We start from the raw sequence: 20,718 nt of genomic DNA on the forward strand, positions 1-20,718 counted from the left end.
GTATTTTCCCCCTCTGCACCTGTGTATGCACATGGCCCTGCAGTCTCATGCCCTTATATGGTCATTAAAGGGGCGTTGCTTTACAATTTTAAAACTCACCTGGCATTCTAAGTTTTGAAACATGAGTACAGTTTAGCAACTCAGAATAAAATTTGAGTTAAAAGTCTATAAAAAAATTGATCATTTTTAGTGGTTTTGGTTTCGTTTTCAAGGGTGTTTAATCTTGAACTAAATTGTTAATATTTGTTTTCCCCTTTTTGTTTTATGTTTTTAAAACAACAGTAAAAGTCCTGTCTACTGTGCACATTTAAATTTCATTTTTACATTGTTTTGGAAGCTTTCGTTATTAATTTGTAAGATTATTTCATTCTTTAAGCAAAGCTAAATATGAATATGAAAAGTCTCTTACCTAAATAAATTGGAGCATAAAGAATAATTTCATACCATCTGCCATCTTTTGAGAAACAAAAAAACATTAAAAATGAAATAAACTTGCCTAAACAGCCACTCACATTTGCTCTTAAGTTTATGTTCATGTTCCACTACATCACCAAGTCCTCCTACCTGCCACTATGACACAGAAAAGAACAAAAAAACTGAGCACAATTCTTCATATTTCCTTAATTATAATAGCCTCCTCACACTAGTTAATGTGGCTCAACATTAGGAAGAAAACAGGATAAATCTTGACAAGAATATTACTTACTAATACGTCTTCTGTGCTCACTTTAATAGATAAACTGCCCATGAATTCAGAGAAATTAAGGTGTATTGTAACAAGTGCATTATTTAGTAGATTTGACATTGCTGCCACATATTTGCAGAGAAAGAATTAACACGCCCGTGGAAAAGAAAGCAAGAAAAAGAGGAGGAAATCTACTGAAAATAATTAATTATCCAAGCCTATTTCTAGTCCTCCTCTTAAGCCTATTTAAAGAGCATTAGGTATTATGAATGTGAGGTGGTCTAATTTTACTCCCTGTAATATCTGTCTTCATCTGACTACATTAGTGTACTTTTCCAGGCTCTTTCCAGGCTATTTTAATCACGTTGCATGACTCTGAAATCCACACTCTTTTTTTTTTTTTCCTCTCCACAGAAGATTAATCTCCCCGCAAGTTTACGGCGATCACGTTTACACACCTGAAAGTGTCAGGGAATAAAATAAAAACATGAGATTTGTATTTGCTAAACGGGTGTGAGGTGACTTGGAAGAATGAATTATGTATACGCTAAAGAGAACTCATTTGGGAATTAAGGAGGATAAGTAGCAGTCCATTTTGTGCCTGTTAGGGAGCCTCTCAGAGCTACGGTGGCTGCATTAGGGAGAGCTAATGGGCCCTGGGGGGGTGAGGGTGGGGTGGGGACGGGGGGGGGGTTTGGTGGGCCCTTTGCCGCCCAAGGTCTCCGGGCCCCGGTGACAGATGGTTGGCCACCTCTCTGGGTGGCTGTGGCAACAAGGTCTGTCGTGAGGCTGATCCGCCACATTGACAGCGACGCAAAGATCAAACGACATTGTGGAAGGTGAGGAGACGGTTGGCATGCTAGGGCGGAGGGAGAGAGACAGGTGAGGGCAGCATCACCAGTTTGGAGTTGTAGAAGTGGCCTAACTCACTGATATGTTCAGCACCTGAAAAATCCCTCCAAAATACTGAAAACGTTGCAAGTTTTCTCTCAGTTTTTGACCTCAGCATCATTGAACACTCAAACTTAACCTACAGTGCAATTAGACAATTTCAAATCACTTTCATAAAAGAATGTAATTTTTTTGTGTATACATGCATGCATCCATGGTTTCCCATGCAAAAAGCTGCATGTCTGCATCCCTTACAAGTGAATCTTGTCACCTTTTATCCATTCATCAATGATGTTTCTTGTTAATTAATTCCCTGTCTAAGGGCTGAGAAGCATCACAGAGTCCCTGTAGTACTAAATAAAAGTTGTAAGTCAATGTGTCTTAAGGAGCAACAGCTAATCAGACCTGGTTTTATGGCCTTCATGGCTTTAATTAAGCATACAAGAATCCCATACAGCTTTGGGTGACAGTAACTCAGCAAGAAGATATCTGAGGCTAAATGTAGCTCTTGTGAAAATTTAGTCTGGAAGATGATTTTCTGCATGTTTTATCCAATTCATTGCTTTCAATCACAAAATCAGTGTGAAGATATTGAGGGTAACAAGAGCTTAGGAAAGTGGCTACCACAGTTGACCATTATGTGGAACTGCAGCCTCTTCAAAAAGATTGCAATACATTAAAAATGCATCAAAACAGGTATGTTCATTTTACCTGAGTTTGAGCACTTGTGACCCTCAAATTCCACATACTCCATCTGCAGTGATCTACATGCAAAGTGCACACTGGAATATACCGATCTCTCTTTGGTTAGTTGTGCCCTAAGCGCCACTTTGCACTGCTCCACCTAAGATATGCACCAAGTCTGTTTTCAGCAGTGGCCACTGCCAAAACATGTCAAAGCATGTAAAGCAGATCATCTAAACTGGAATTAGAATGTACAATGCATCCAGTCAACTTAAAAATAGAGCACATCCTTGAACTTCTGATGAGAATTCTTTTGGTTTTTTTTTAGTGATCCAGGTTATTTGGCTCAGCTCGTTTAGCTCTTCTTTTGGTACAACTTTGGCTTCAATTGACCTGCCAAATTTGTAATTTTTAGCCCAATAGCATTAAGTAAAGCAAATTCAGTAGAACATATTTATAAGTAGACCAACACTTCAAACTAGTTTTAAATAACCTGGATACATAAAATCATTTATTTGTATTAACTCAGAAAAAAAAACAGTTTCATATATACATGGGGAGGGTCCCCTCCATGGACTCTGCCATCTTGGTTTTTTGCATCTTGCATGTCTCTGCAGTACCATTGAAGGAACCAAATAATAATAAAACAATCCTATACTTTCAGGTGACAAAAGCTCAATTTAGATTGGCCTACATATCAATATTTTGTTCACTGTTGCCAAGTTTGTTCTGTGCAGTGCCACTAAGCTAAATATTACATGTTGCACCTTTAAAACGTAGGCTTGTCAGCTGCTAGTTTAGCTCAGTTGATAAAGTAGGCACTCATATACAGAGGCTGAAACCACAATGCACTACTTGCAGAATCTTCCTGCCCCCAGGGCTGTTTGGTGCATGTCTTCCTCCACTCTCTCTCCCCACATTACCTGTTTCTATTCAGCCTTGCTATCGGAAAAAGTCCAAAAGTCCAAAAAACAATCTTTAAAGGAAAAAAAAATCCTTAGCTTGTCTAATGTTTAAAATTTAAATGGCACAGATGGCCTAGCAGTTCATGTTTGAATCCATGCTATGGCTCCTTTCCCTAAGCAGAATTCTGCATGGGTTTAATTGATCAAATCCACATCTGTTTGCACTTGTAAAGCTTACTATCAAAACCCAGCCTCTTACTTGTAATTAGCCTAGTGTGAAAACCAGACTTGCTGGACCTCCATACACCTGATCCAGGAAGAAAACCCCCTCACAAGTTAACTTAGTTCAGGTGTTTGTTAAGCTTGCAAAGCAGATGAATTTGCCATCTTTGTCATTAGGCAAATTCATCTTAAAAAGCCCCAAACTACACCGTTTGTGCCAAACAATTAGCGTCCTTTGAGGAGAACGATGTGGTAGTTATGGGAGGGGTTTAGTTGTACTAGCCGATGCAATGGCTAACGCAACACAAAAGTTTTATCAGAACTGGACCACGTTTCTGTGTGAACTAAAGAAGAAAACATCACTTCAAGCTTTTCATGATGGACAATGTTTTTGCTCTTCTGCCGACCTGCTTCAGCATGAGTTTGTGAGAGTTACGGGATGGTGGTTAGTTGCACTGACGTAGCCAAAGCGGCAGTTTTCTCAGAACTGGACAACATTTCTTTATTAAAACAAGAGAAAGTTTGTTTTGGTGGGAGGTCTTTGATGCATTGAAGGAAATTTTTCAAAGGACATTCCCCAGGACCCCAGAGTGGCACTGCTGGGGGTTATACCCGGGGGTCTGAATGGGAGATCCAAAAAATACTTGTTAAACATACTATTTACAGCAGGCCTAAAGTGCTTAAGCATAAGATGGATGAAACCAGACCCACTACTTATATGGATACAAAAAGTCTGGGATATCTATCAAATGGAACAAATCACTTTAACTATTAAGGCTCCAAAAAGACATTTTTACCTCCTGTTGGAAACCTGTTATGGCTTTATTGTTGCAGTAAAGATGCTGTCTCTTTGGTACACAGATCCACTGTATGAGTCATGTGCTATTCTGCCTTTTGGTCAATGTGCTATACTACTTTATGTTCAATATTGCACCTTGCCCCTGGACTTTCTAGATTGTGATATGTGATGAGGGGTTTCTTTTTGACTAAAAGGGACTCGACTTTTCTTTACTGTTTAATTCTACCCATATGTATGAGTGCACAAATGTATATGTATGGTTCTATGTATATGCTTTTAAGTAGGTGTGTATAATTACATTTATACATATATTTTTGTTTGAGTATTTCTTTTTATTTGTTTGGCTTTTATATACCCCATATGGAATAGATTAATGTGATGGGTACAAATGCTTATACAGCTGGAAGAGAAGGAAATGTCTATATTGTACTGTTGTTAATTGGAAAAAAAAAAAAAGTTCAAAAAGAAACAAGAAAAGCACTCGGAGAGCGCCATTAGCCCTATCTCCCAATAGTGAAGCATCCATCAAAAAATTCCTGGATCCATCCCCATGTGGCCCCCACCATGATATTCGCCAATTACTCCCTCCCCGGTGGGGTGGAAACATGGTGAGGCAAAGCATTGGCTTCACTACGTGTGGATTGCCATTGCAGAAGCATTGCCTGCTGGTGCCAACAGATGCACTGACAGTCTCACCCATTGTCGCCCCGGATGACTGGAAGTCATGGCAGATAGTGAATATTCCTCTATTCCTCCCAGCATTGTGAGTATTCTTGCTACAATTCACTGTCTTTCTCTCTGTTATGCTCCAACACACCCAAAAATGCTGCTGGGATTGAAGTTACTCATGTCCGCCATCTCCTGGTGTAAAGTGGTAAAAATGCAGACCTCCAACATTAGCCCTATCTCCCAATAGTACAGAATCCTTGAAAAAATTCCTGGATCCAGACGGTGATTCAGATCACTCCCAAAATTTGATCAGTTCTTCCTTATGCCATTTCTGACATTTCCTGAAAATATCATCAAAATCTGTCCACAACTTTTTGAGTTATGTTGCTAACAAACAAACAAACCCACCCGATCACATAACCTCCTTGGCGGAGGTAAAAAACCCGTTCTGCTTTGGCATGGGTTTGCGATCATTACAGGTGGGGTCTGCAAGTGTATCCAGGAGCTGCTGCTGTGGCCTCTGTTACAGTACATTGTTCACACCATTTATAATAAAACAATCAGAAAAGCTTTATTTTAATCATAGGTTGCATAAAGACATGGTTACTTCATCCAAATTTGTTGCTTTTGTTGTATGCACAGTACTTTAAACTATATTTATTCACACAGGGAAGCTACACCCTGCAAATGTGTCATAAATTAAAGTCAAAGTATAAATAAAAATGATTTAAATAAATAATAATAGCTGCAGGTGTAATAGGCGGTATATTCTGTTTGTTTGTACAGATAGTGAGTCTGTATCACATCCACAGTGAACTCTGTGAGTAGCCAATATTCAGTTTTTCATTAAAGTGAAGTAGCCGCACACTGAGTTCTCATTTTTGAGGCTGTTATTAAGACTCCACATTAAAGCAAACAGCTTTCATCAAGTTTCATCACGCTTTGATCAAGGCTGCTTGAATAAACAAAATCAAGCAGAAAGTCTCAGAGATGAGAACATCTCGTTCAGCTTCACTTAAATGTTAAGTTTTTTTTTTTTTTTGCTTTATTTGTTTCTGTATGATAAAATGTGAGTTGGTAACAGTGTAAAGTCTGAACTATGTGATGAATGGGCCATTTTATATCAGGCTTTGTTAAATTTTGTCATTATGTAATTGATAAAACAACTTCATATTAAGCATTTTTGTTCTTGAATCAAGGAAGTCTAATTGAATTCAGTGTTTCTGGTTGTGAAGATAGACATTTTTATCAAAACGATGCAAAAATAAGTCAGAAATGAGTCTGAATACACAAATATCCTCACATATCTAGTACATCAACATTCTGACAACCAAAGACATAAAAGTGTCTGTGAAACAACACACTTGATAAATCCTCATTCAAAAGCTACCACGTCATCAATTCCACGCCACCCCAGCCCCCCACGGGCACGAGAGCTGGGGGCCCCGTTAGCGATTAGCCCGTCTTACATTCCCGATGATCGGATTAGATGATTCCCACAGTCTAGTCTGAAACTACTCCCAACCCGCAGCTCCGGAGAGCATCTCAATATCCAATTTCACAGCTTTCTAAACCTGCATCAGCCAGGCTATTTATTACTGTCATAGGCCTTTGTGTTTGTCTGAGGGGGAGTGGGGGGGTTTTGTACTTCAACTATAGGACGGTGATCAGCAAGAGAGTAAGGAGAGTAACAGCTAAAGAACAAATGGAGCTGTTTTATTCTAGACTCACCCTGAAGGATTTTTAAAGTTAACAGATGTTAAAAATGAAAGAAACCCTACACACAATGACAAATGCTGATAGATAAGAGGGATAGATTAGACAGTTATTTTTTCACTATTATACTCAGGGATAGGGCAACATCATGACCAACAGATTATAGTTATAGCGGCAAAACCTCTAGTGGTCAAACTTTAGAATAAATAAACAAGGAATAAGGTGGACAGGAAGAACTGCTGATATGTTTAAGGACATTTTTAAATAAATAATTCCCATAGAAATTTAAAGAATATATATGGATGAAGTCATGGAGACAGTATACTGTACTCTTGGTTCCCATCACCCAAAGCGTATCAAATGGTAAGTACTGAACATATTCTAGATTTACACTTTGAAATCGGAGTAACCACAGTGTTGTGTTCGGATCACTTAAAGACCCTGTAAAGTGAAAATGAATCAGTATCTAAGTTTGTCGTATTACAGGTCACTGTTTTATGAACCCCCAGGCCAGATTTCAGTGAAATAAAACATTTTTAAATATATAAAATGAAGCTTAAAATCGTGAAAAATGAAGCAGTAAAATCTGCTCCCGGATGGTGTGGGCGTGTCTGTTGAATGAGATGAAGTCACGCCCACTCAGGAGAACTACAATCCTCTTAAATTAAAAAAAAAAAAAAAATGCTACAACCTGAATGGAGGAAAGCAGTCATGCCATCAGCCTGCCTCTTGACCTTTTTGTTGACCTTAGAAGAAAAGACAAAGTCCATTTTCAGGCTCAAACTCTGTTATGATGCTTTTAACTCATTGAGTGCCATTGACGTATATATATACGTCAAAGTGTTTTTTTTGGCGGCTGGCACAAGGGGGCGCTCTCACACTCTCTGTGAGTAATTTTGGGGCTTCTGGGATACGTAGTCGGAACACGGAAGAGACGGTAGATCAAATCCACAGAGATCAGAGGTGGAGACCCTGGGGTCAAAGAGAACCTTTAGCTTGGATTACCTATCTAAGCTAAAAGTTGTAAAATAGATGCTGGAAGAAACTTTAAACTTTTGCCTGAGAAATCGCTTACTCACTGAAATGGACACTGAACTTAACGACAGCAAATCCAGGGATCAGCCGGACACCAACACAAACACTTACAGGAGTCATGGTGTTCATGTGATTCATCAATATAATATTCTATCTATCCATCTGGAGATGAACTTTTTTGCCTTCCTGACACATCAGGACTAACCTTAGGACTGTATCAGACCAGTATTAGTGTAAAGTTTGTAAAGTTTACCTACGCTGTCAAAAAGTCATCCCTACATGCAAATGAGTCTAACATCTGACAGATTTAACTAACAAAACAAATTATTTAGGAAACCGTTTACATGCAACATATTTATAATAGGTTAGATTATGTATTTTGGTAAATGTTCTTTATGATTGATTGTTCTCCACTGACTTTATCTACTCATCTTCTCTCTCTTCCATATCATTATTCACACAAATGCATGCCTCTGTCTCGTCCTGTCTCTATGCCTGTGTGACCTTTTGTCAATACTCCTATGTTTCTAAAGGTTGAAGAGTTTCTGTTGTAATCTGAACATTGACAAGGTTTATTTAAGAGCCTAAAAAACGGTCATAAATGTCGCCAATAGCGCCAGGCACTATGGCCCTGCACAAATTGAACCAGGCCAGGAAAGAGGTGAAAAACTTTCTAATAGTCTCAATCCAAAATTCAGTCACATGTAGATCTCAGTGTTTTCACAGTTACAGCAACCATATTCCAACATGTCTAGTGTGTCAAGACACATATTCTGGATTTCACTTTACAGGGTCTTTAAAATAGAATAGTGGAATTATTTCGGGGCGCAGGTGGCCTAGTGGTTTAAGGCTGCTCCATGTACGTGGACGGCCTGGGTTCGAATCTGGCCAGAGGCCCTTTACCACACATCTCTCCCCTGCTCTCATCCCTGTTTCAACTCTATCCACTGTTCTCATCTATCAAATAAAGGCCTAAAAATGCCCAAATATAAGTCTTAAAAAAAGAATAGTGGAATATTTGAGGCAGTTCCTCCTCACACAGTGGGTACTTTTGGTCGCACAGCTTATTTTATGCGAACATTTTCTACAATACTCAGCTTTTGCTGCAGCTGTGTAGTGCATACAGAGGTTTAAGAGAGTATAAAGCATTTTTAAATGACTGAATATAGCCTACGCTCTCCTGGTTGGCATATGCTGATTATATTCTGGGGTGTTAAATCCTTGCTGGGGTTAACTTACTGGCATCTTTGTCCTCGACACAAACCAGTGTCAGTCTGTATGTGGTTTGACTTGCAGTTCAAATGAACTTCACGGTTATCGACCGGACACAAATGACCGTGGTTTTATTCAAACTCACACCATTGAAATCTCATGCAAACGTCTCAGTGTTTTAAATATGTGGTGAGCTCCTCATGTCAGCGGTGAGATGCTGCTGCTGGTTTACTGCAGATTTTTACTCCTGGTTTTATTGTTGAGTCTGGAAGCCAATGTTTGAGGTAACATAGTTCAAATTCTCTTTAGGTGTTTGTATTTTAGAGGGGTTTTTTTTTCTAAAAGACAAGCCTTTTTTTCCCATAAGTTAAATGGATTTTAAGGGGAATTATCAGTTTCCTTCCTGTCATAAAGAAAGATTTCAGGCTGAAAGGGTGAGACAATAACCAGTAGAACAAACACTGTGCGTATCTTTGCCACCTCTGTTTGTCTTACACCTTTTTGAAGACGTGTCACTGAGGCTGAAAATCACCGTGTAAATCCTGTTATCTGGCCCCCGTTCAGAGGATCAGGGCCTCAGCTATCAACATATTCACCACTTATGCACATATGCTTTACATCCTGTGCTGCCGGCCAAGCCCTCCCCTCCTCCTCTGCAGCTCTGCCGGCTAATATTCGGACTATCTGAACTGTGATCGAGCTCCTCCCCCACTGTAACAAACAGATGGCCGCTCCATTCTTGAGTCATCACAAACCCATTACAGGAGTGACTTGTCCTCAGCTCGGCTGCCTCCATTCGTGCCCGACGGCTCTCGCTGATGTTTGCTCAGGCTCTTAAGTCGCCGCCGCACTCGGTGGCACGCTGTGTTTGCTCAGGTTAAATGGCTTGTGTTGGCTGCGGAGTCCCCCTGATTGGCTGTGACACAGAGGTGTTTGACGAGCGAAATGACACCCAGGGGCCCCCCCATGTTTGGCTGTTTGAAACAAGTTGGCTTTTAATACAGTGTGTTTACACACCAAAAAGCCCTAAGTGTGTTTCTATCTGTGTTGCCAGGGTCTATCAGGGGCCCGAGCAGTGAGCATAAATCATTCAGGGGTAATTCAGAGGAACAACAGAGCCTCTAAAAGGAAAAAACAGGGAAATTATAAAGCCTCTATAATGGAGGAACCTATTACAGCTGCTGGTCCTGTTTAAAACCCTTATAAAGGCTTTTATTATCCAGGAGGCTCTTTTTTCAGCAGCCGAACAGTGCTACACTTTTACCAAAAAATACAGTAAACTATCTTTCTGTACTACTAACACAATTCTGAATTGTAATCGAAAACTTCCAAAAACATCCCAATTTTCTACAGAAGTTCCCATTCTAAATTATCTTCTCTTTTTTCATGTTTTTTTTTCTGCAGGGCGGCAGTTCTCATCCGGTCTATCCTCAGGACTCTCTGCCAAATCCATTATGAGAATTAAAGCTAAACTAAAATTTGAACCATTCAAATCAATTCAGTGAAGATGTAATAAAATATAAAACAATGAATCCAGGCAAAACATATGTTCTAAAATACATATAATTACAAAAACCCTGTGAGGATCTGCATGCATACATTTTATTTCACCCCCTTTTCTAAGATAATGTACATTTTAGCTGATTTTTAGAAAGTTTTTTTGTTAATTGTTTGGGTCTTTTTTATTGTGGCTAAGGCCCCGTCCACATGGAGACAAAAATTATATATTGCTGTTTCGTTTGAAAAAGTTTTCCGTAAAGATGGGATTGTTTCAGGAAATGTCCACATAAGCATGGAAGCACTGAAAATGACTGAAAACACTGTAGTGCATATGCCAACCCTGTACGTGGGGCTGTATTGCTTCCACAGAAATGCACCAAAAGAGAGAAGAAGATCACAGAAAACTGACACAAACTTTCTCCTTCTGGTTGTTCTCCACGTTGGATTTAAGAACATATGGCAGTGGTGGTAAAGGAGCATCAGACTTTGCTTTAAAAGCCATAACAAGCTCAGTAGCTTCTGCAGCATGAACACAACCCTGTAATTCGCCATTGTTGTTTTGGGCGGACCTGAGCAGGCATCTTAAGAGAGCTACGCTTTGTGTGATGTAATCATTTCAAGAAAGATGCGATTGCCCGTCCACACAGAGACGAAACGGTAGTCGTATAAGGACTTGTGCACTCCGGGACCCGTTTTCAAAAAGTGTCGTTTACAGTCACGCCGTTTCCGTGTGGATGAAACGCCGATATGACAAAAATCTTTTGCGTATAATCCTGAATTCGTCACCGTGTGGACAGGGCCTAAAGCACTGCATACGAGTCCCGCTCCAACTGAATTTATGACCATTACGGCCCGCCCCTGCCCACACCTGCAACAGGTGTGTCAGATTCTGCTGGCATCCCACGAGGATTCTGACAACCGGCATTAAATAATCAGAAAAACTGACATTGCGTTTGATTAAAAGTGCTGTCTGTCTTGGCCAGGACAGTCATGGAAATGAGATTCTTAATCTCAATGAGGCTTTCCTGGTTGAAAAAAATCTATAAATAAATAAAACCAAAACTAAAGGCAGTATTGCTCTGGTCACCCTGCTGGCTGAAACCCTAGGAAAACAACCACATCCTTGTCATGCATAACGGTGCCACACATGGATAAAAAAAAGCAGTTTGGAGTCCAAGCCTGATTTAACTCCTGGTTATGGCTTACTAAAAGCAATGTCAGAATAAGGTTTACACATCATTTATCATCATTTATTTAAAGTCATACAGAGGTGGAATTGTTTCCTGATCTCTGGAAAGTTTGAGCATTGTAAAAACTGCAGCCCTTGCAAACAGTAGGCTCATCTTTATTTGATCAACGCTGTGCTGTTACCATTCTCTTCATTAGATGCTTAAGTGTGTGGTGTCAATGTGATTATTTTACCACTATAATAAAGTCAGAGACTCTGATCTCAAATTGAGTAAGTTTCATTCTAACTCTATTTCCAAAATGGACTTCCTCCAAGGATATACTTACAACAGTCAATGAGAGCAAGCAGACAAGTGTCTCCAACTGCATGCTGTGCACTTTTACAGTTCACAAAGCATTGAAAATAACGGGACTGCGCTCCAAGCAAGAAAGAGACTTCAAAAAGAGGACCTGAAGAAGATAACACACACTGATGACAGTGATAGTCTCTTTGTCTTCACACACATTTGATTGTGAGTTTCTGTGAGCTCTCTTTGAGTGTGCTCAGAGGATTGTAAAGTCAAAAACAGTTTGAAACTGTCCACATCTCTGTGGTCTCCTAAGATCTGGAAATCATCTGTTGTGCAGCCAGTTTTTAATGATGTGATTTTTTTTTTTTTTTTGCAAGAATCCCTGCATCATCCCATTATTCAGTCTAAAAAAGAATTCCCATAGGCCTGGGGTTGTTGGCATTTTACAGCAAAAAGCCAAATTATAAATGTCATTCATCAAATTAAAGGCATTGCTGCTGTTTTCAGGTTTGTCCATGTCAGATTAGATGTTGCTAAATATCCTCAGGGAAGCAATCAGGTGTTTAAAGTTAAGGGCAATTCCCTTCTCTACAGCGGATCAATAAAAAACCTACGAGTGGGGACTGTAATGGGGTTGGCTTGGAACCTGCTCTGACAAATTAAGGCAAGTCGTGTTTTTTCATTACTTACACATCCGTTTTCATTTTTCCCATCAGTGGAACCAATTAAACAATGCTTCCTTAAATTAGTCATTGATTTTTAGCAGTAGTGACACTTTACAGAGGGAAATAATAACTTTAAGGCAGTGTTCCTGTTTGTTTTTTTTCATTACTGCCAGTCTTTGTAACAAAAGGACAGAAACAATTCACCTACATGAAAAAGTGCCGTCTTAAATTAGCCATTGATTTTTCCTCAGGTGTCACTTTGGCTAAATGCTTTGTGGTCAGGAGTTTTCTCTCCAACCTGGAAACTGACAATGAACCATCATCTATTAGTCTGGTGAGGTTGCTTCGGGTTTTTACTTCCAGTATGTAAAATATATCACCTAATGCATGTGTCTGCTAAGCAACAGTGATAAACTTCAACTTCGGGCAATAAATCAAGCCAAAGATGCATTTTCTATCAGATGCTAGCATTCATTGCAGCAGGTAACACACTAGATTATTTGAGGAGAGGGACCTGGATGCAGCTGAAGACCTCCACCCCAAACTGGAAATCGGACAATTGCTGCCACATCTCGTCTTCTAAAACCGGAAGTCACAAATTGAACGTCTTTTGTTTTTGTTTGTTTGTTTGTTTGTTTTTTTTGTGTATTGCCACCATATTGATATAGGCAGGTCCTCCACAGGAAATACAAGTAGACGAAAAATATGTGAGTTTTCAGACTAACAAGCACAGCGATTACACAACATTAATTTTAATAAATCTATTTATGATCCAAATCAAAGTATCACTAAGGACAGACATAATATGCCAGGGCGCATTTTGTCTGCTCCACAGGATTTACCATTACCGCATGCTGAATTATAATAATGAATGTGACAATCACAGACTCCTTCACCAGTTGCACAGGCTCCATCTGCAAATGTGCATGCAACAATGTTGGACTGATTTAACTCTGATTTAACAGACTTTATTAGATTTATCATCATTTAACTCCTATGTTAATAAAAGTTCTAAAAAAGGAATATAATGATCTTTATTTAGGTTAAGCATTATGAATTAAGCCAGATTTCATCTAAAGTTTACTGTACGATCTCATAAATACTACCGTGCTCACCAGCTGTTCTCATTTTCATTTTTACTCTGTAGGAGGCTGTCATTCTTTCTGTGATAAGGTGAATAGTATATAAAGAGAACACTTTTTCCTATAAATCGTTATGTAAATGCTCAGCCTTGTCTGCCGATGATTCTTTAAAGCAGCCGTTCACGGATGTACGGAAAATAAATCAAAAGAAAACGTTTCTTCGAGGCTATCAAAAATTAGAACCACCGTTTATGAGACCATGTCTTCAGTTTGTGCAGCGTACTGATCGCTTAACAATCTGCAGGCCGACCTGTATCCCTCTGTGACTTATAAAGACACCTCCAACAGCCTCTCAGTGCGCTGTCAGAACGGAGACCGATGCGCTTTCACTAATCTATGGTGTCGAAGTCAGTGATAGAGCCCACTGGCTGCGAGACTTTTTAAAAGATCAAATAACCTCCTTCATTGTCCATGTGTGCAAAATGGAAAAGGTCTACGCATCTGTCTGTGTCCGTGTCCTGAAACGCAGGTTCATCCTCATTATTCCGGTCTGTAAAAATGATGGACAGCCTTTAAAATTCCCCGTCATCCTTCAAAAAAATCTGTCAATGACAGAGAATATTGGGTTAACGCAACATATATGTATATGAAATAAAATATATCAATACATATATGAAACTGTATTATATATGTATTTATTTTATTTTAAATCATGGAGTACATGTTTTCATTTAACTGAGGAAATATATGAAAGCAGATTCTGCTTTTATGTTTCACTATCAATTATTATAATATGGATCATTTATTATAAATGATTAATTAAAATCCATGTAATTCCGTTGTTTGAGCTATTTCTTCTGAAAACTTGCACAATCCTTGTCTAGTTTACTGAATGACGTAGTGGACTTTCCTCTGGCAATATGGCGGTAACATCAGCGTCCGGCCAGTCAGCCGATCTCCTGTTGCATATTATGTATGTGCTCAGTGATACTTGAATTTGGATCATAAAACAATTTATTCAGATTAATGTTACGTAATCGCTGTGCTTGTTAGTCCAAAAACTCAATTTTTTGTCTACTTGTATTTCCTTACGTGGCGGACACGGAGGAAAAACGAGGAAGACGTTAAGTTCAAGAGACTTCCGGTATTACAAGGCGAGATATGGTGGCGATTTTCCAACTTCCGGTATGGGGTGGAGGTCCTCGGCTGCATCCAGGTACTCTTGGATTTGAGGCCTGATTTTGGTTCTGTTTGACCCCCAACAATCCGTGGATTTGAGGCTTGTTGCAACCATGTATTTGTCCAAATGATCCTTGTATGTGATCATTTCTAAGATAAGAATTAAGCCTTTTTACACTGTGCATCACCACAGAATAGAGGGGTGTCTGTAGCTCTGCTGAGTTAGCCACACAGCTACAAATGTGGCTACCGTTATTTGGCCTAGTCCTCCAGACTAGGGGAGATTGAAGTTGCCAGACCTTAGGTAGGGGATTCTGAGCAGGCAAGTTGTCATAGTTTAAAGTCAGAAAGTAATGTTAAACTGTAGCCAAGACGTTTACAGCAAGGTGAACCTGGATTCTGACAGTCATTATGATGATGGGTCAGTCTGTGATACCAAAGTTACTGTACAACCCTGCTAAATCTGTCAAAGCCACATAGTTTGAATAACGGGGGAGCTGAGTGGAGCTTGGCTCCCCTGAAAGGCTAAAATGCAGCATTTAGGGGAAGCGCTAATAAGTTGTCAGCATGTAGATTGTTATTTTATTTTATTTGAATTAAATTTTTTGAGATACAAACCATCCATCCATCCATTTTCTATACTGCTTGTCCAGTTGGGGGTTGTGGGGGGCTAGAGCCTACCCCAGCTGTCATTGGGCAAGAGGCAGGGTTACCCTGGACTGGTCGCCAGTCAATTGTAGGGCTGACATATAGATACAGACAATCAGGCACGCTCACACTCACACATACAGTCAATTTAGAGTCATCAATTTTCCTAATGAGCATGTTTTTGGTGTTGGGAGGAAGCTGAAGTACCTGGAGAACCCACGCATGCACGGGGAGAACATGCAAACTCCACACAGAAAGGTGTGGAAAAGAAGCGAACCAGGAACCTTCTTGCTGTGAGGCAACAGTGCTAACCCCTGCACTGCTGTGCAGCCCAGATATAAAACCAATAAAACAAATATCTAAATGTTGTTTGTTTACTCTTTCATGACATAATTAGATAAAACTTTTCTACCATCTGCCCTCATAAATCTGAAAAATTCTCCATGCCTCCTGTGGCCATTCATGCATTACATTAATGCGTTACCTGAACTTTTTAATGAGTTGCCGTTTTTTCTCAAGGATTCCGTTGGTCTAACAATGTGATGTTGACCATGCTGCACCAACAGTATGTATGTGTGCTGCATGTGAATTGGAATTCTGTTGTGCACATCACAAAATGAGGCTCCCCCGCAAGCCGCTGCCAAGTGACATAACGATAGAGCGTCATGCTTCTCACCTCTTCTTTTTATAATCTTTATGAATTTAGGAGCCTTTATGATGAGATCTGCTTTTGAGTTGTGTTCATGCACAAAGACTTTTGAACAGCTTTTAAAATTGTGGCTAATCACCTTTAACTGTTTTGTATCATTTTGGATTTTTGTACTGTCTCAAACTAAGGGAAACTGATCTCCTGTGTGGACACACCTGCTTTTATTTTAAATAAAGGAAAAGAATTTTGGATAGATAGAAGTTTATTACATGAAATTAGCCAATTTAAAAGGAATTTGTTATGGATTGAAAATGAAGGCATAAGAAAAAGGTAAATATTTGATTTTACAAAGTGCAGATGACTCGACTCGTCCACTTGGCTGTCTGAGTTTTTTTTAAAGTGAAATTAGACATTATGGAGCAGTGATGGTGATGTTCTAATTATGGCTCTTAATCATGTCACAATTAATTCATTGATGCTGACAGCCCTAGTTTTTACTAAAATACTTAATATTCAGTGAGTGAATTTCACATATTGAGGTATAAAACCCCTTTTAAAATTGTTTTGCATCTAGAACCACACACCAGGCATTTTGTGAGTGTTTGAAGTGAGATGCAACTTTAAAACACCCATTGTTGTCCCTGAACATTTTCACAGAAATGTTGGTTGTACGGTTTAGTGTGGATCAGGACACTCTGTCATTACCTTGCTTGGACTGATTCAGTGGGGTTGACTGAGCTCTGGCCCCAAACAAACCTGAGACTGCTTTAACAGAATGAGCTCAGCTTTCTCTTCACTGGTGTGATGAGAAGTTTGGAAATGTTTGAAATTGTAAAATATATTTAGGGGATACACTCCATTGTGAAGTCTTCATGGATTTCAAGGGATAGTGAGAGGCCGACAACACGATAGGATACTCCCCTTATAGAGTCTAGACACTGGTGGTGATGGAAGGAGCAGGATAAAATGAGGAGCGGACTTCTGAGGACGGTGACGAGATGACATGGAGGTGGCGATGAAAGGATGCAGGATGGCACAGAGACTTGAGTTTAACCCTCGACAGACTACACATCGCTTTTAATGGGGGTAGCTGGGGTGGAGGAGGGTTGCAGCCATCGCAATAAAATACAATATAATTTTATAATATGACAGCAGCAGGATGATTGGATCAAGAGAGGTCATAGCAGAACAGGATTGGCTCAGAACTCAAGTGAGTAGACGCCCATACCAGCTGATTACCAGTCAGGAAACAGAGAGGGAAAAGGGACACACATGAGTGAGTGATTATGTCTTCCTGCTTGAACTTATGTTAAGCTTCATTTTAGAGCTCTGTGCTGCAGTAAATTTAGCACGAATCTCATATGTTCAACTATGCAGCTTATTCCTCAATACAAAACATCAGTGCTTGCTCTCCCTCACATTATATCCTTGCATTATCTACACTGCTCATCATGTTTGGGGTTTTGGGGAAAAGCAGATAGAATAGGAAGAGTGAGAGTGGGGGAATTACATGCAGAAAAGGAGCTGCTAGGCAAAATTGAACCCAGGCTGCTCACTTCTGTAAGTGGGATGTGACCTAACCACAAGGCCATCAGCTCCCTGTTCTTAATGGTAATAGCAGGCTAAACTGTTCCACAGATGCCTCTAAAGACCTGGAAGACTTACGCATTTTCAGCTTTTTCTTATGCAGTTGGTTTTGAGTATTTTTAGTCTATATATTATTTGGGTTTGCAGTGTGTTTGATGTTAAAGCAGCCTGTTTAATCCATTTGCAGCCCCTTGTTGCAATTGCTTTGGACGTTTGCATGTGCTTTTCACTTTTTCTAGCATTTCTGAATATGCTGTATTTGTCTTTACTTATCCATTTAAGTGTTGCTAAGTGCCCTTTAAGGCTCCTGGAGAAAACTGCCCTAATGTCTGAGGTCTTCCAGTTCTTCCAAAAAACAAGACTTTAAAATTGTGTAGTTCATAACCAGTCTAACATAAAAAAGCACAACTTTAACACAATGACATAAAATATCAGGAGTGTCAAACTTTTTTCAGAACTATTTTATTACACAATTTTTCCGCTATTGCCAATCCCAGCCCCTACACATGTGAACCTCGAGTCAGACCGACCCAATTCTTTTTAATGCTCAAATAACAAAACAAAACAAAACAAAATAATCAAAGTAAATAAAAAAAATCAGGACAGCAGGTCGTAACCACCGCACTTCTTTTTTTCCCATGAGACTAGAAAATACACGTACAGTTTGAAGCAGCAACAAAATGTGCATTAACCTGATTATACAATGGAACACTATCTTCATTTTACATTAATGCTTTTTATCACATTATAAAACTTTAAATATTCCTTTTTTATTTCATTTTTTAAAACAAAAAGCAACCCTATCAATGGAAAAGCATAAATATACACGTCATGTTCACCTGGAACAAACAAGAACAAACAAAAATGGACTTTTTTCCAATTGAAGCTTGATTTTTCATTTGTGTTTTATTATTTCAGCCAATTAAAATAACTTTTTTGTGTTTGGGGATGCAAATGATTTCTCGCCGGTTGTTTGCTGTGTCCATCTTTACTGTACAAATCCTCATCTGTTTAACTGAACACCAGATAGATAAATAAATGACTGCTGCTTGTAATATTTCAGAAACAAAAATAAAACCGCAGTTTACAGTGAATGATGAGTTATTTTACAGAGGCCTGGAGATTTATTGATTATCCTAAACAGAGACTGTTCACATGTGATACAGAGGAAGAATTTCCATCCCAGTCCATTCCTTGTACGTCAGAGTTTCACTAGGATTTTCAGCCGTCCAGTGAAGTTGTTACAACAGAAACACCGACATGATGAGGTCTACAGTTCTGACTGGACGAGGGGGCTTCGACAGACAAGAGGTGCTGTGCTCAGACTCGTAGTGAGGCTGCTTAATGTCTTTAATGTCACATTTTTAAGTCTATAATCATGTCACTTCACCATAAAAGTATCCATACAATACGTCGCCAGTAAATGAGAGTCAAAGTACGGTATGGCTAAAGGACAAAAAGGATCATCCTTCCAGCAGATGAGACTGTTTCTTTTGCAGGAAGTCCAGGTAGTTGAGTCCTGTCTCAGCAGGGCGCTACATGCTTGAAATCATAAGAATAAAAAACAAACAATGATTCCCACATTAATGTACAAACACAAAGAGCTGTAAAAAGCCAACCACATAGCTAGCTAACCTCTGGAGCCAGTCTGGTCCATAAAGTGCACTCTCCATCCTGCTGTGCGGCTTCAACGTCAGAGAGACGAGCAAAGAAAAAGAAAGAAGTGTGTCTATGTGAGAGAGAGAGAGAGGAAAGCTCCGCTGCATGTGTGAGTGTTCAGTCTTATTCCCGGAGCGACGGTGAATTAGAGGACATGACAGTCTCAGGTGTATGGACAGAGGAGAGGGAGGGGGAGGGGGTCCGTGTCTGTGTAGGGCTGTCGTTAATAAACATAGCCCTCGCTGTAAGGGTGCGGCTGGCAGTACGGCCCCTCCTGTACGTAGGCCATGTTCTCGTCAAAGTGCGACAGCGGCACCGTGTCCTCCTCGTTGATCTGGCGCTCCATGTCCGTCTTCAGCACCGGCCGCTGATTGTCGGGGAACGCCATGGAGAACAAGGCCTCGGGGTCGCACACGAACTTGTAGACGTATCTCTCGCCGGCCACCTGCGTGGAGAGGCGGAGAGGTGAGAGGATGAGTGTGTGGGACTTTTTGGTCAGAACTATTTATGACACAGCCAGATGAAAAAATCGTCCTGGTTTGATATATCATTTTATCTAAAAAACCCAAACTTTTACATAATGCTTAAAAAGGACCGTGAAGAAGTCATACCACAAGTGTAAGAAAAAGAATGACCATTGTGACATTGACCTCTTGGATCATTTCAAATCATGTTTGGTTGTGCACATGCTAAATTTCAGCCCTGCATGTACACAGATCTGCACATTTGCATAGTCACTTATATGTTTGTATATACTTGTATTTACACATTTGCTTGGAAACATGTCTAATTTGTAAGAATTATGTATGCATTGATGTCACCTTATTTGAAAAGTTCGTCTCATGTCCCTTTAAGGAACTCTGAATTGGCCTGCGTTTGAAAGGTGCTTCATTAATAAACTTGGTCGTGCCAACAGTGAGTAAACATGTCCAGTTTCAGTTTTTAAAGGGCAGAAAATGCTCTACTGTTGGCCCTTCTACCTTTCTTGATAGGAAAGCTGTAGAGTGAGAAAATGCTGAGAGAAGAGAGTGGAGTAAAAAGGGTAAAGGTCGGGAGTTTAACCTGCAGCCCCTCTGCTGAGGGAGCTAAACCAGCCTGTCGTTTTTTATTTTTTAAAACTTTCATCCTTATTTTATAACTTGATAAAAAAGAAGTCTTGTTTGCCTGGTTGATAAGTTTGCTTGACTGAGGTAATACAGGCTTTGCAATAACTCCCTGCTATCCTCTTAGCTTTTACCTTTTCATGTTTTCTTACTGTATTTCACCTTCTCTCATTGTAATGACATTATGGTATCTGTTCATGCCACATTAAATCCAGATTGTCAGTGTTTGTCAACAGGGTGGATATTAGCAGATATGTATGTGAAACCAATGCTTTGATGCATCTCTACAGTGCAGTTTATACACTACTGTGGTCAATTTTGACATATGGACATAAAAACTAGTAAAACAG

The 20,718-nt window shown here is 39.7% G+C and overlaps 1 protein-coding gene across 3 annotated transcripts in view; it reads right to left on the reverse strand.

Moving 5' to 3' along the window:
- Positions 1-18,083: 18,083 nt before the first annotated feature.
- Positions 18,084-20,718, reverse strand: part of etv1 (ETS variant transcription factor 1) — a 40,385-nt gene continuing 37,750 nt past the window's right edge. For all 3 annotated transcript variants that reach the window (XM_041792576.1, XM_041792575.1, XM_041792577.1), the window contains one exon: positions 18,084-19,710. In XM_041792576.1, coding sequence (XP_041648510.1) covers positions 19,489-19,710 — 222 coding nt within the window. In that variant the 3' untranslated portion in view covers positions 18,084-19,488. The remainder of the gene's footprint in view (positions 19,711-20,718) is intronic.

Source organism: Cheilinus undulatus, linkage group 8 (genome assembly GCF_018320785.1).
Source record: "Cheilinus undulatus linkage group 8, ASM1832078v1, whole genome shotgun sequence".
Classification (NCBI taxonomy): Eukaryota; Metazoa; Chordata; class Actinopteri; order Labriformes; family Labridae; genus Cheilinus; species Cheilinus undulatus.